Here is a 16,154-nt window from a genome sequence, read left to right on the forward strand (position 1 = left end):
CTTTTACTACTACTACCATTCCTTATCATGAACTCTATTCTTGGCATCTGAATGTCAAAATCCCATTAATTTCTTATGTACTAGAAAGCTATTTGGACTGTCTGGCTGGCTTTTTGAATAATCATTAGTGAATTTTGATATTTTAGAAATCTAAGATTGTTATCAGAAATAAATAGCTATCAATTTTTTTCCATTAAGTCTATATTTTAAAAATAATCTATCATGGAGAACTTGACATGAGGAAAATCTTTCAATTCCTGGAAAAAACTATATATTTTCTTTTTATAGATTATTACCTTAACTTTGGGGTTTCTTTTTTTTTTCTTTTTCTTTTCCATGTTAAAGAAATAGTCACAGCCACTGAGTTGACCAAATATAAGTAGTGTCTTATCTTTCAAACTCTGTTACTATATTTAAAACTATTTTCTTGAATAGTTGTATTACATTTGACTGTTAATAAACCCTTTAAGTGTATTTTTTAAAAAATAAAAGAGTAGGGTATGATAAAATAAATAAAGATTGAATCAGTTCACATGCCAGTTTTTCTTTTATGCATTATTTGTCATACTAATCTCTAACAAGCTGATTATATAAGCCTATTCTTTTCTACATAATTATACTTCATTTAAAGCACTTATTTATTTTGGCTTTGTCATGGCTATAATTTTTACATCTGTCCTCTCCAGTGGATAGAAATTCAGTGGAATATGATGAAGGTTTAGGGTAAGGAATGCTTTCTCTGCCTCCCCCAACTTTGGTGACCAAAGCAACCTTCAAGAAATGTAAATTGATTGAGATTCATCAAAGTTAATATGGAGGTGACACAAAAGAATAACATTTCACCCATACCACCTATAGAAGGGAGAAGAAAAAAGCAGAGGGGAAGACAGTGAAGAATGTTTTCCTTCTTCTGGAGACTGGCAGAAAAAGAAGTATTCTCTGCATAATAATGAAGGCCAGTGTAGGAGAAAACACAAGTCCAGAATTTCAAGGTGTCCTTACCATTCCATCAAATATTAATTATTTTTTTATTTTTTTGTTATATATGGATGCAGTGCCTTTATTTGTTTTTATGTGATGCTAGGATCAAACCCAGTGCTTCACTCAAGTGATCTACCTCTGAGCTATAACTCCAGCCCCCTCAATTATCTTTTGATTCACAACTCATACCTTATTTCCTATATAATATATTTTATGATTATTCTAGCCATCAGTTATCTGTAACTGTAATAATACTTATTGTTTATAACTTTAATATATAGGTAACTTTATAAATATATAGTTATATGTATTTATCTATATGTGTGTATTAAAAGTCCAAATGAGTTATGATTACTATTCATCTATATTCATCTTCCCTCTTGAAATTTCTGTAAGGATAAAAATGTTGTATACATTTGTTCTGCTTTTTTGTCTACTAGAGTTTCTGTCATTGTACTTAAGCACATTATCCAAGTCCTAATAATTTATTAATTTAAAAAAAATACCAAAGATTTGGAATTGTGTGTGACATTAATTATTTATCCATTCAATAGACATTTCTTGAAAACGTACTTTATATAAGATACTATTAGTACTGGATTAAAACATTTTAGGAAAATGGAATAATTTTAATCAAAAGAGCAGAGTAAACCTGAAAATTAAAAAAAAACACTTGCTTTAAGTGAATTTAAATAGTATGTACTAATGGCAATGTAATACAATGATTGAAAATATGGGTTTTGTAATTAGAGAATCCTGCCTTTGAGTTGTGTGGTTCACTATGAAGAATTGAGAAATTTGATATGTATTCTGAAGGATTAAATGAGTTAATGTATAAAAATGCTTACCATGGGGTCTGGAACCTTAGAAGTTCTTTAATAATTTTTTAAACTGACTACTTTGAGTGGAATTAAGCCTCTATTTTCCAAGAAATTATTTTCTGATAATCTTGCTTTTACTTTTGTTTGTTTGTTTTCTGGATATATACAAAGTATATTCACACCATTTGTTTCTTCATATATGTACTTTGGGTAATGATGTCCATATCATTCCACCATCATTTCTAACCCCATGCCCCCTCCTTTTCCCTCCCACCCCTTTACCCTATCTAGAGTTCATCTATTCCTCCCATATTCCCCCTCCCTACCTCACTATGAATCAGCCTCCTTATTACTCAGCAATAAAAGAGAATAAAATCATGGCATTTGCAGGTAAGTGGATGGAATTAGAGAATATAATGCTAAGTGAAGTAAGCCAATCCCCCCAAAACAATTGCCAAATGTTTTCTCTGATATTACTTTTACTTTTATGCAAACGGTTTTTCAAATAAGCATCCCATTATATGGGAATAGGATACATAAGATCCATAGGACATAGTATTTCCAACAAAACATTCTGGTATTTAATGATATTAAAAAATTTATTTAAATTTTCTTTATCTTAGGAGATGCATTTTAGTAACCTTTTTGTAAGTGTTGAAGCCAAAGATAGGCTGATCTAGGTCAGGAGAAAAAAAAAGTGTTTCTTACATGTTTATTAGTACAGTAATTTTATTTCCAAATTTTTCTTTTGAAATATAAAATGATAATATCTATTCATCCTCTTCCTACTTGTTTTTAATTGTTATTAGGCAATTCATTCAATTGATTGGCATCATGAGGGCAAACAGTTCATGTGCAGCCATTCAGACGGTAGCTTGACCTTATGGAACCTGAAAAGTCCAAGTCGTCCTTTCCAGACCACAATTCCACATGGTAAGATGTTTGCTTTCAAAATAAATACTGGAGATATAGTGTCTTGACTTGAAATTGGAGGAGTGGTATTATGTGTTTGGTTAAAAAAAAAGTTAATATGATGTGGTTTCTGGTTCTAAATATCTCCATACTTTCTACAGATTCCCACATAATATTCCCCAAGTTTCTATGTTTCACTCTTACCCATGTTTTTACTTTGTGAGTCATACTTACACAGAGACTGGCCCAACAAAAAATTTGATAATGGATGATTGATATATCTCAGAAGAGATAATGCAGGAAATAAGGCCAGTATCAAGAGGTGAAGAGCAAGTAAAAGAATGGTATTATATAGATCTGACTTTCTGACTTAATCCATATACAACCTCATTGTGCATTGATTTATAGATTCTTCCACTTACTCTGTTCCTTCCATTTGATTCCATTTAACTAGGAAGACTGTGGTTTTAATTATATTTTATTATCTTTCATAAATGGATATTTAGATCCTATATAAATATTTATATTGAGCTGTACCTGAGAATAAAAAATTCAGATGTCTAAATATTAATAATTGGGATGACCAAATTATTTCAAATATTATTGGTGATGATCTGAATTCCATGTCTACCTCATACCATTGATTATTTGTAATCATAGAAAGGTCAAAACATAACAGTTAATCAAATACACACTATTGTGAAGTTTCTGAGTATTTATTATTATATGACATTTAGAAAGTAGTGGTATGTTTTCTATAATAGGTGATCCATAGGTTATATTATTTCATGTTCCATCAATCTACCATTTTTTTGTGCCACAATTGTAGGCTCTATATGCAAAGCCTTAAATTATTGCCACATTAACCTAACTGCTTTACTTAGAGATTACATTACATTTATACATTTACTTAAAAATGCTTTTTTAAGAGATTGACATGGAAACCTTGGATAGGTATTTGCTATACATGCAACTTAGAATTGACTGTTTGCTTCTATGATATTTCCATATTCCCTTCACCCCTCCCCCAAATTCACATCTTTTATATGTAAAAAAGTATTATGACGATGTATTCAATTTATACTTAATTCAATATATCATCAAAATTTAACTTCTATTAATTCATTTTGGGTGATTGAATATTTGATACTTTTATATTTACCATGTGTCAGGGTGGAGGCTCAGATCCAGGAAACAGATTCAGGATCCCACAGGTTGAAGGAGGTGCAAGATGCAATTGGGCTAGTAGGCATGCTTTATTTGGAGGCCTCTAGCCAGCTGCCAGCTCTACTTCAGCCCCCAGCCAGTTCCATTTTGTCCCCTGAGTCCTTTCCATAGGCAACAGGTTAAATCAGTGCACACATACTCACAAGCAAATGTTTATGATCTTGACTACATATGCTGATTCAGATGTTTATAACCTTGACTACACCCTACAAACATGGCCCATCAGAAGCCTCAGAAAGGGAGCCTAACTATAGCCATTTGGGGCCTTCCCTACAGCATATAAATGTTTATTAGTTTGTGTTGTCTATAATTCTGCTTTTCTGTTGAAATAGTTCTTGTCCATGGTGAAAACAGTAAGTTTACATAAGGATTTACAATTTCACATGATGGCTAGGGGTATAATAGAAGTGATGTAGATGATTATGAGGGAAGAGATGCAAAAATAGAGGTAAAAAGTTAAAGGGGGGAGAGAGAGCATTAGAGGTTGGCAGAGGAAAAGAAAGAGAGTTGAGGGAAATTGATAAGTGAGAGAAAAAATAAATAAAAATTATTGTTCTATGAATAATATCATTCTTAAAATAAAATGGTAGAAATGAGAAACAAAATAGGATATAGGAGTATGTCTATATTTCCTGTTAAAGATAGAGTAAGAGGAAAGGAAGAAGAGATGGAGCAATAGAAAAAGGTTTGTAGATTCTAGAACTGGGTGAGGTTTATGCAGAGGCGATGTAGGGTGTATTTTTAAGAGACAAGAACATAAAACAAAACAAAAACCCAAATAACAATAATTAAAGAAAAAGAATAGAAGTGTAAAACTTAAAGGAAGAGTGAAAGCAGTAGAGTTTGGCTGTTGGCAAGAAAAAAGAGAAAAGTAAAAACAAAGGAAAATAGTTGTGAAATAGTCAATAGAAAGTCAATTGGCACCTTTATGAAAACACAAATAACTGGGCTGGGCGAAAGCAGAACTCAAATGGATCAGCAAGCTTTCCTTTATTCAACAGCAGCACCAATCAGGCACTAGAAGGTATGAAAATGGCCATCAGTTACAGAAGGGGTTTGAGTTTTATGGGACACAATGATGGTGGATTAAGTATCACTGGAGACTGAGGCAGATGTGTTTTGCAGTCAGGAAAAAAGTTGTAAAAGGCCTGGAACTCATTGTCACTGGGAAAAGCTCAGAACTCAGTTTTCACTGCTTACCTTCTTTCTCTGGATTTCATTGTTTCCTAGAGCTTCACTATTTGTTTTTCAACTTCCAGGACTCATCAGCAGTGGAAAGGGTAAAAGTCCAGGGCCAGGTTTCAGTGTCTGCCTCCTCCCTTCAGGACCCATTGTGGTTGGGAAAGGATGCATGTTTGCATTTGGTAGATGTTGGGGATGAACCTGGGAAAGGATAAAAATTTGCTTTTTTTTTCCTAGGGGCCCATTGTTACTGGCAAAGGATTTATTGGAAGAGGATTAATGGTTGCCTTCCTCTTCCATCTTCCTCCAGATCAGAGAGTTTTGGGGGGTTGTCATTTTCCATATCCTTCATAAGGGAATGCTACAAGCTAAAAACAAAACAAAACAAAACAACAGAAACAAGAATATATGTACAAATGCATAAATGTCCATCATTTGTCAATGAGTACACATTTAAAAAACAAACCAAAACTTAACAAAAGCAAAAACAACAGCAAAATAGTCAATGAAAGTTTTTTCATTGTTTTTATGTCCATTGTCTGTGTCAAACTGCCTTTCAGTTCTTCACAGCAGGATGGTGTGAGAAGCTGTGGAAGATGTTGGCAGCTTGATTACCTGAGTAATGTCTTTAGATCTGTGTTGTTGTCAGCGAAGCTCCCCAGGGAATGGATTTGGTCTAGTTTTTCCCTAGGTGTTTTTTATGACTCAGTTTTCAACTTGCTTCTGGGTCTGAATCCCGCAGCATTCCTAGAGCACCACCTGTGGGAAGAGGGAGTTGGTCCTTTACCAGTTCTATTTTTGGGGGATGCTGAGGTTTTAGGGGGACTTCTCAACAGGGGTTTTCAAGGGTTAAACTCAGACACTCCCTTCTATTCAGTTTCTCCCTGTCACTGGTTCTGTTTGCTGTGGACTGCAGGGTCAGTGGAAGGGGTTAGTGGGACTCCAGCTTGCTCTGACCTCTCTGATCAGAATTATCCCCTGACAAGGCTGATTAAGCACTGAGCTTTTCTATTTTCTCCACCCTGCCCTGTTTGTCTTCCCCCTGCTGCTGTTCCTGCTCATGGATGCAATGCATTGTTTGTGGGAAGCTTTCTCTAGCTTTTTTGAATCTGTTTTAGCCCCAAGCAAATCAGTTGAGGAGCACTGAGTTTTGTCTGTTTCTGCACCCCAGCCCATTCCTCTTCTCCCTGCTAGTGTTCTTGCTTGTTCAGTGGAGTGAGCAAAGGGATACAGGCTTCTTTTGGCCTGGTTTGTAATGTGCGCAAGCAAAATGGCTTCATTGCCAGAAAATATCTGTGCCAGAGATTCTCCTAATTCTCTGGGCTCACTTTAGATCTCCTGGTTAGTCTGCTGGATTCATCTACAGGTTCTGGCCTTGAATTCGCAGATCTAAGCACCTGGTTTGAGTTTGCACCACTTTTACATGGAGGTATTTGCTGTTCACTGTGGGCAGCTGGCTGGCCATGCCTTTTTGCATACTAGTATGTTTGGCTGAATAGCCTCTGGGTTCACCCAGGGTTGTCTGCGCCTCAGATCCTGGGGTTTCCCAAGCCAAAATATTACAGCACTTGTAGATCTTTTCAAATCTTGTATTCCACCCACCGCCCTGCCCCAGCTTAGCTCCTAATCTGCTCCTTAGCCTTGTCTGGTGTACTCCAATTTTTCCAGCATTCAAGACTTTCTGTCCAATATTGATTATCTATGGATCTATGGATACTTAATATTGAGTATGCATAAAAAAGTGTTTTTCATCCCCATTCAACACATTGTTGATTATATCCCAAGTCACAGAGCTGTGAGAACCTCCACTTCCCACTAAACTGCCCTCCTGTTACGATATTAATTCTACAAAATTTACTGAGATTTGTTTTATCATTAGTGCATAGACAGTTACCATAACATTACAAATGTGCTTGAGAAGAATATACATTTCTTAACTGTTATATAAAGGTCACATTTGAAATTGTATTTTGCATGGTTTAAATCTTTACTAATTTTTAGTTTTGTATTTAAATTTTGAAAGAGGTGATATGATGTATTTCCCATATAATTCTGTTCATTTATGTTTATTTATTTATTTTTTAGACTTACAGATAAAGGTAGTTGATAACATTTATCAGATTCTCTGTGATTTTACTGATGGTTGTCTAGTGCTACCAATTTCTGAGACTCTGGTATTAAAATTTCCTCATAGTATTACAGAATTGCCTATTTCTAACTTTAATTCTACCTTTTTTAATTCATATATTTTAAGGTCTTGTTTTTAGTTTGTTTTTTTTTTTTTTTTTTTTAGGTCTCCTGTAGAGAGCATATAATTGGGTCTTCTGCTTTTATCTAGTCTTAGTGCGAGAATGTTTAGATTTATTATCTTCTGTTGGTTCTTTCCTGTTGATTTTGTCTGTTTTCTCCTTTTTTGCCTTCTTTTGGATTACTTGAATATTTTTATCAGAATTTTACTATAATTTACATATAAGCATTTTATCATCCCTTTTTTATTGCTGGCTCCCAGAATTACAAGTATAATTCCTTAAATACTCAAAATGTGTTAGGGCTAATGCTGGAACACTTAACAAAAATATAGTACTCTTATAACTATATAGATCTATTTACCTTTCTCCCACTGCCCTTCATGCTCCAGTTATGATACATTATACCTAAATATATTGTTATAACTAGTGCATTAAATAGTCATGTGCATTTTCAATTAAAGGAAAAATAGCCTTTTAATTTTTATTATCATTTTAATTTGCTCTGGAAAATTATTTAGCATTTCATGTAGATCTGGTAGAAACAAATCCATTTAGCTTCCTTAATCTGAAAATTGCCTGTTCTTTTCCTTCATTCTTGAAGATTGTTTTTCTAGATTTACATTTTTGAGCTGACTCTGTGTGTTTATGTGTGTATGGGTTTTGCATTGTTTTCAAAGTGACGAGCACTATAAAGGCTTTCCACCATTTTATAGCTCCCATACTTTCTGAATGAAGAATCTTAAGTGGTTATAATTTTGCTTTCTCTGTATATGATGTGTCATTTTTCCTCTGGTTGTTTTCACACAATTTTTTATATATTATTTTATTTTATTATTTATATATCTTCCATTTTCAGTAGTTTACCTGTACTGTGCGTAGGGCTTGCTTTCTACAAATTTACTCTGTTAAGGGTTCTACTGAGCTCCATAAGCCTATAATTTTATATCTTACACAAAGATGAGGAACTTTTCAGCCATTTATCTTTTTAAATATGTTTTTCTGCTTCATGCTTCTTTCTGGAATATTAGTCTCTGTAGAAGTTTTGGCGTTACTACACATTTCTGGCCTCTATCTATCCATTTTTGTCATTCTTTTTTCCTCTGAATTTTGGATTGCATAATTACTCCCATTGATTAATTATTAACTCAATTTTCCTCTGACATCTGTACTCTGCTATTAAGCCTGTTAATTTTTTATTTCTGATAATATTCCCATTTAATACGTTTTTACATTTTCTATTTCTCTGCTAATATTTCCTTTTTTATTAGTTTTGAACATTTTACTTTCCTTGAAGCATTGAAATTAGTTTGAATATTATCTTTATCTGATAATCTGCTTTACCATGAAGTTGAACACTATTCATAAGAATGGCTAACATTTTCCTATCTTTCCATATTTAATAATTTGGATTTTATCTTACGTAATATAAATGTTGTATATACTCTAGAGTACATTTTTGTTGCCCCCCTTGTTTTCTCTTGTATGTATTAAACTAGGAAAACATATGTAGATATACTTCATAATTTTTCTAGAAATCAAAAAGTTCTCTCCTGAAAAGTTATAATTGGTCTGAAGCTCATGTTAGACAAGGGTGGGCTAAAAGGAAAATAACTAAAGCTAATGAGACTGAGTTAGCATATGTCTGACTTGAGTTTAGCATTGTAATGACAGTACTCTTGGAGACACAGCTGTAGACATTGATGTTCTTTCACAATAAATTGTAATAATTTCAAATGTGTTTTCTTCAATTATAGTGCCCTCAATTAAACACACACACCCCACATTTCTAAAAACATGGTATTAAATATAATCTTATAAAAATGTCTAAGTTACAAAATTATTGCTCAGAAATGGGAAAGGGGTGTCTACAAGGACTACTTTTATTAAATATTTTCCTGGAAATACTAGTCAATGTATAGTTAGACTTGAAAATGAAATATGATATTTAAACATTTAGAAAGAGGATTCAAAAGTATAGCTGCTTTTTAGTGTAATTGTACTAAAAAAATAAGAACTAATTAGGAAAATTATTACATCTAACTTTAGAATTCTGTATTGAAACAAAATCTAATGGGTATTTAAATAATAGCACTATAAATAACAATTTATTTTTATTAGAGCATTATATTATACATAGTAGTTGGGTTCATCCCAACAAAATCATACATGCGTGGAATTCAGTTTCAGTTACAATATCCCCCATTTCCTTCTTGTCTCCCTACTACTTCTTCTTCAATGCTATTAGGTTTCCTTACACTTCTTTATTTATTTGGTACTGGGGATTGAACCCAGGGGCACTCAACCACATCCCCAGCCCTATATTTGTATTTTATTTACAGACAAGGTGTCACTGAGTTGCTGAGTACTTCAGTGTTGCTGAGGCTGACTTTTAACTCATAATCCTCCTGCCTTAGCCTCCCATGCCTCTGGAATTCCAGGCATGCGCCACCATGCCTGGCTTTATTAATTTTTGGTTGGTTCTTTTTACTTATACATAAAAGTAAAATTCTCTGCAATATATTTATATATGCACAGAGCATGATGTTTTAGGAATTCATTCTGCATTTCCTCACCTTTTATGTTCCTCCCCTTAGCCCCTAGATCATCTTCTACACTATTGATCTTCCGCATATCTTCATGATATCCCAGTCTTTCCTCCTTCTTTCATTTATTTTACTGGAAATTCCACATACGATAGAAAACATTCTACTTTTAAATTTCTGGGTCTGGCTTATTTCACTTAGCATGGTATTCTCCATTTTCATCCATTTACTAACAAATGCCATAATTTTATTCTTCATTATGGCTGAATAGAGCTCCATTGTGTATATATACCTGTTTCTTAATGCATTTGTTTGTTGATAGGCATCTGTGTTGATTCCATAATTCAACTATTGTGAATTGTGCTATTAAACATTGAAGGAACTGCATCATTATATATATATAGTTTGTTGATTTTAGATCTTTTGGACATATACCAAGAAGTAGGATAACTGAGCCATGTGGTGGTTCTATTTCTCTCTTTTTTAAATATTTTTAAGTTGTAGGTGGACACATTTCCTTTTTAAAAATTTATTTATTTTTACGTGGTGCTGAGAATGGAACCCAGTTCCTCACCCATACTAGGCGAGAGCTGTACCACTGAGCCACAACCCCAGCCCCTATTTCTGTTTTTTTTGAGAGAGTTCCATAGTGCTTTCCAGAGTAGCTGTAGTAATCTGCAGTCCCACCAACAATGGACAGTGTTACCTTCCCCTCTACATCCTCACCAACATTTATCATTGTTTGTATTCTTGATAATTGTCATTCTGACTGGAGTGAGATGAGATCTAGTGCAGTTTTGATTTTCATTTCCCTGATAACTAGAGATGTTGAACATTTTTTCATATATTTATTGGCTATTTATGTTTCTTGTTTTGAGAAGATTTTGTTTTGTTCTTTTGACATTTATGGATTGGGTTATTTGGTTTTGTTGTTGTTGTTTTGGTGTTAATCTGTTTGAGTTCTTTCTATATTCAGGATATTTATCCTCTGTCGGGAGCAGTAGCTGGCAAAGAATTTCTCCCATTATGTATGTTTTCTCTTCACACTCAATCATTTTCCTTGCTTTACAGAATTATAAAACAGTTTTAAGTAATAGCACCCATAAAAATATATGGGGGTAAACCTTAAAGTAAGTATGAAGTATTATTTCTACTAAGGAACATAAACTGCAAATCTTGAGTAAATGAAAAGCATACTCTATATGTGAATATATATGTTGAATATTATAAAGATGTTAGTTACCCACAAATTCAGTTTTTTCCCAGGGAAAATTATAGTGATTTTTTTAAATGAAATGAGCTAATATGTAGCAAGAATAAATTTGAAAATAGGCAAATTATTCAAATAAAGAGTAATAGTCAATTATAGGTAGTTTGGAGAGTTACAGTTCTTACAAAATGAGTAGAATACTGAATGTTCTTAAACTTTTTAAAGAAAGCATTTTCATTCATGATAGCTATTTTTAAAAACTATATAATACCTACAAAAAACTTAACCAAGGAAATGAATGACCTCTACAATTAAAATGACCAAAAAAGGAATAAATAGAAGAAACACACAAAATGTAATGACCTTCCATGTTCGTAGATTGCAAGAATTAATGTTGTTAAAAATGTCCATACAGGGCTGTGGCTATGGCTCAGCAGTAGTGCACTTGCTTTGCATGTGTGAGGCACTGGGTTAGATTCTCAGCACCACATATAAATAAATAAATAAATAAAGGTCTATCAACAACTTAAAAAAAATGTCCATACAACTTCAAAGTGATTTACAGATTAAATAACATTCCTATCAAAATACTAATAATATGCTTCTCAGAAATAGAAAAAACAATTCTAAAATTTATATGAAATCACAAAAACTCCAAATAACTAAAGTAATGTTGAACAAAAGGAACAGCCAGCTAGAGGCCTTGCAACATCCGATCTCAAGACATATTATGGAGCTAAAGTAACCAAAGCGGCGTAGTACTGGCCTAAAAACTAAAACATTGATCTGTGGAATGGAATATAGAAATCTTGGAAATAAATCCAAATATCTGCAGTCAACTGATTCCAGGCAAAGGTGCAAAACAAAAAAACAAAAACATAATGAAGAAAGGACAGCCTAGTTGATGAATGGTGCTGGAGAAATGGGATATCCATATGCAGAAGAATGAAATTTGACCTCTCTCATCATATGCAAAACTCAACTCACATGGCATCAAAGATCTAACTATAAGAACGGAAACTACAAAATTACATTAATATAGGCAATGATTTTTAATACCCTAAAAGTGAAGGCAACAAAAGCAAAAATAGACAAATGGTATTACATCAAATTAAGAAGCTGTTGTGTGGCAAACCAAATAATCAACAGAGTCAAGAGATAACCTACAGAATGGGAGAAAATACTTAAAACTATTAATATAACAGGAGATTAATACCTAGAATACATACAGAACTCAAAAAATGCAACAACAGGTAACAAATTAATTTTTTTTAAAAAAATGGGAAAATTATCTGAATTGATATTTTGCAAAAGAAGGAATAAAAATAGCTTGGTTATAAGTACACACACAGAAAGTTCAACATTACTAGCTATCAGAGAATTGCAAATTATAATCACAATGAGATAATATCTCACGTCAGTCAGAATGACTATTACCAAAAAAAAAAAAAAAGCAAAAAATAACACGTTAGCATGTGGCAAAAGAGGAACTCTTATCTACTACTAGTAGAAATATAAATTAGTATAGCCATTGTGGTGAGCAGTGTATAGATTCCTCAGAAACCCAAAAATAGGTCTACCATGTGATGCAGTTATCCAGCTTCTGAGTGTATATTCAAAGAAAATGAAATCAGTCTATCAAAGAGATACCTGTACTCCCATGTTTCTTGTAGTACTATTGACAATAATGAAGACATGGAATCAATCCAAGTGTCAATCCATGAGTGAATGAATAAAGAAAATATGGTGTATGTACAGAATGGAATATTATTGTTTTAGTCATCTTTCTCACTGTTGTGACCAAAAGACCTGTCAAGAATAATCAAAGAAAGAAAAGTTTATTTGGAGGCTCACAAAGTTTCAGAGGTCTCAGTCCATAGACAGTTGGCTCCATTGTTCTAGGGAGAAAATATGGCAAAACATCATGGCAGAAAAGAGTAGTGGAGAAAAGTGACTCAGGACATCACACCAGACAGCAGAGAGATATTCCCTTCACCACAAACTATACCCCCAAGTCACACCCCCCAGTGACTGGCTTACTCCAGCCACACCCAGCTTTCTTATAGTTACCATCCAGTTAATCCCTATCAGAAGATTAATGAATTATGTTAAACCTTTCATAACTCAATCATTTCACCTCTCAACTTTCTTGCATTGTCTCACATGTGAGCTTCTGGGGAACACCTAATATTTAAACCATAACAGTTATTCAGCCATAAAAAGAAAAAAATCATTGAGGTTCTTCACTTTATAAATAATATTTTTCCATCAAATTTAGGAAGTTTTTAGCCATTATTTTTAAAATGATTTTCTGTTCCTTTCTTTCCTCACTTTTTGGTACTACCATTATGCATATGTTGGTGTGATTAATGATATTCTAAGACAGTCCTTCATTCTTTATCTATGATGTTACGATAATCATCTTCTTGTATTTCCAGCATCAGTCACTGAAAAATCTCAATTTTCTCTGTTAAATGAAGTCATATTTGTGTTCTGAAACATTACTTTACACACATCACTCCCAATTTGAAAGCTTCTTATAACTCTTCATTTTCTATATTGAGGTTCAGTTGTATAGATTGCCACTAATTGGCTCTTTTGTATTTCTTTGGCATTGTTTACACTAGTCCCTTAAGACTAATCGTTTAATCCAGCAAAACTTACTATTCATAAAGCTGGAGTTTTAATTTCAACTTCTATTATACTTTCTTATCACCCATTTGCTTCTGGTACCTAATATTATAATTTTAATACTTATTTTGTTTAATCTATGTATTCTAAGCAGTTGGGAGTTTAGTTATTTCTACCATTATTTAATACTCAGCATAAGGTATACCAACAGGTAGAATTGTGGTTAATGTTATTTTATGCAATATGACACTTAAGCATGTTTTAATTACTAGCAATGAATATAATCAAAACAGGAAACCTTACCCAAAATACATTGTTGGAGCTGGAAATTGAAGTAACATACTAATTAAATACTTACGTAATTAATCTTTCCTATTGAAATTAGTTGATGATACTGATGCATTTTGATTGAAAAACAATATTTGGTGTACATTTATAAACAACTGCAGATATCCTGTTTTGTTCAATTAATGACTTGGTAATTTAGAGAAGTAGTGTATGAAAACAAATATACAAGCTGGGGAATGGGTCCTTCTCCATTCCTATTTCATTATCAAAACCAGTAATCTGCCAACCATTTGTTCTTAAGACCACTATTCAGAGTAAATCTCTGGCCAAAATCTATCACCTTATAAAATTTCATGATCTACACACAATGTCTGCAATTATATTTTATGTATAATACAGATACTTACCTTTTTTTAACACAGTGAATAGTTATGATCAATTTTATATTATTGATTGCTTGTTATACTTGACATGGGATACAAGGATAAAAAAAAAAAAAGAAAATTTCAGAAAACTTCCCATGGGGAAAAGAATGGCTTGTTGCATGCTGATTCTTTGCCTCTTAAATTAGTTGAATAAATTATCTTGGCTTTCCATTTGGATTTGTCTGTGCCATTCTTAAAGTATACTGGAAATTTAAATATATATGCATGTATAAGAGTTTCTGTATAAGAGTTGTGTCTTTCTGTATAAGAGTTATGTCTATAAATAATGTAATACAAAAATAAATCAGGGCAATTATTGAAAATAAAAAGCAAATTTAGCATTCCAAAAAATATGTCAAATTTCTCAAAGTGAGGCATAAATTAAACCAAGAGAATAATTAGAAAGATAAGTATGTTGTATGCATATGCTGCTTTTATTTTGATTCATAGTCTAAGTGACATAATTATTTCCATATAAGAAACTATTATTTTTGTTTTGTATAAATAAAATACATCATTTATATATTTTTAAATTATGAAATATGTCTTCTACATTTATTATCTAGTAGACTTTTCTTTACATGAATTTGGTGGAAATGGGATGATTTTGAATATCTATCATATACTTTACAGTGAAAATCTTTCAGTATATGAAGGGAGTTTGCTTATATTAGAAATAGAATGTTTGCTTATATTAGAAATAGAATACAAAAGACACTAGTATTGCTGTATGTATAAATGTGGCTGTATAACCAATATGATCCTGCAATCTGTACACATGGAAAAGTAAGAATTCATACCCCATTTGAATCAAATATATGATATGTCAAGATCATTATATTGTCTTGAGCAACCAATAAAAAAATAAAATAAAAAGAAATAGAATATTGGGCCCAGAGTACATTTTCATAGTAAGACATTTCATTTTTTGGATAAGTACATGTGTTTGTGTCTTCAGTTCTAAACTTATGTAATATTCAAGCATGGCAAATTAAAATAACTTGATAAGAAACTAGTTTCATATCTGCAGAATTTTATAAAGTAACAATAGTTGGATAACTTTATAAATAACTGTTGATTTTGTAGAAGTCAATTGTTACAATCCAAAAGTTATTTTCAAGTTTAATAGAAATATTAGGCTATATAGACTTCTTTATTGAATTATGATGAACATGCAGTTATATATCATTCACTTTTCTTTATATACCATTAAGTAAAATTTTAAAATTCTTTTTTTTTTATGATTTTTTTTAAAGAGAGAGTGAGAGAGGAGAGAGAGAGAGAGAGAGAGAGAGAGAGAGAGAGAGAAAGAGAGAGAGAGAGAGAATTTTTAATATTTCTTTTTTAGTTATCGGCTGACACAACATCTTTGTTGGTATGTGGTGCTGAGGATCGAACCCGGGCCACACGCATGCCAGGCGATCGCGCTACCGCTTGAGCCACATCCCCAGCCCAAAATTTTAAAATTCTTATGGTTGAATAAAGTTTAAATTACTTTTAATAAGATTCTTTTTTGTTTCCTTAGGAAAAACTCAAAGAGAAGGAAGAAAATCTGAATCTTGTAAACCAATTCTTAAAGTAGAATACAAGACCTGCAGAAACAGGTATACATTTTTGCTTTGAGGAATATGGAAATATATATAAGGAACAGAGAAAAGAAATGCAGATAACCTTTTATGTCAATG

At 32.6% G+C, this 16,154-nt stretch overlaps 1 protein-coding gene across 1 annotated transcript in view; it reads left to right on the plus strand.

Annotated features, from left to right (window-relative positions):
• Stxbp5l (syntaxin binding protein 5L) overlaps positions 1 to 16,154 on the plus strand; it is a 326,221-nt gene that overhangs the window by 132,526 nt on the left and 177,541 nt on the right. Inside the window, exons 9-10 of the mRNA XM_026395287.2 lie at positions 2,612 to 2,735; positions 15,995 to 16,073. Coding sequence (XP_026251072.1) covers positions 2,612 to 2,735; positions 15,995 to 16,073 — 203 coding nt within the window. The remainder of the gene's footprint in view (positions 1 to 2,611; positions 2,736 to 15,994; positions 16,074 to 16,154) is intronic.

The sequence above is a fragment of the Urocitellus parryii genome, chromosome 2 (assembly GCF_045843805.1).
Source record: "Urocitellus parryii isolate mUroPar1 chromosome 2, mUroPar1.hap1, whole genome shotgun sequence".
NCBI classification, from domain to species: domain Eukaryota; kingdom Metazoa; phylum Chordata; class Mammalia; order Rodentia; family Sciuridae; genus Urocitellus; species Urocitellus parryii.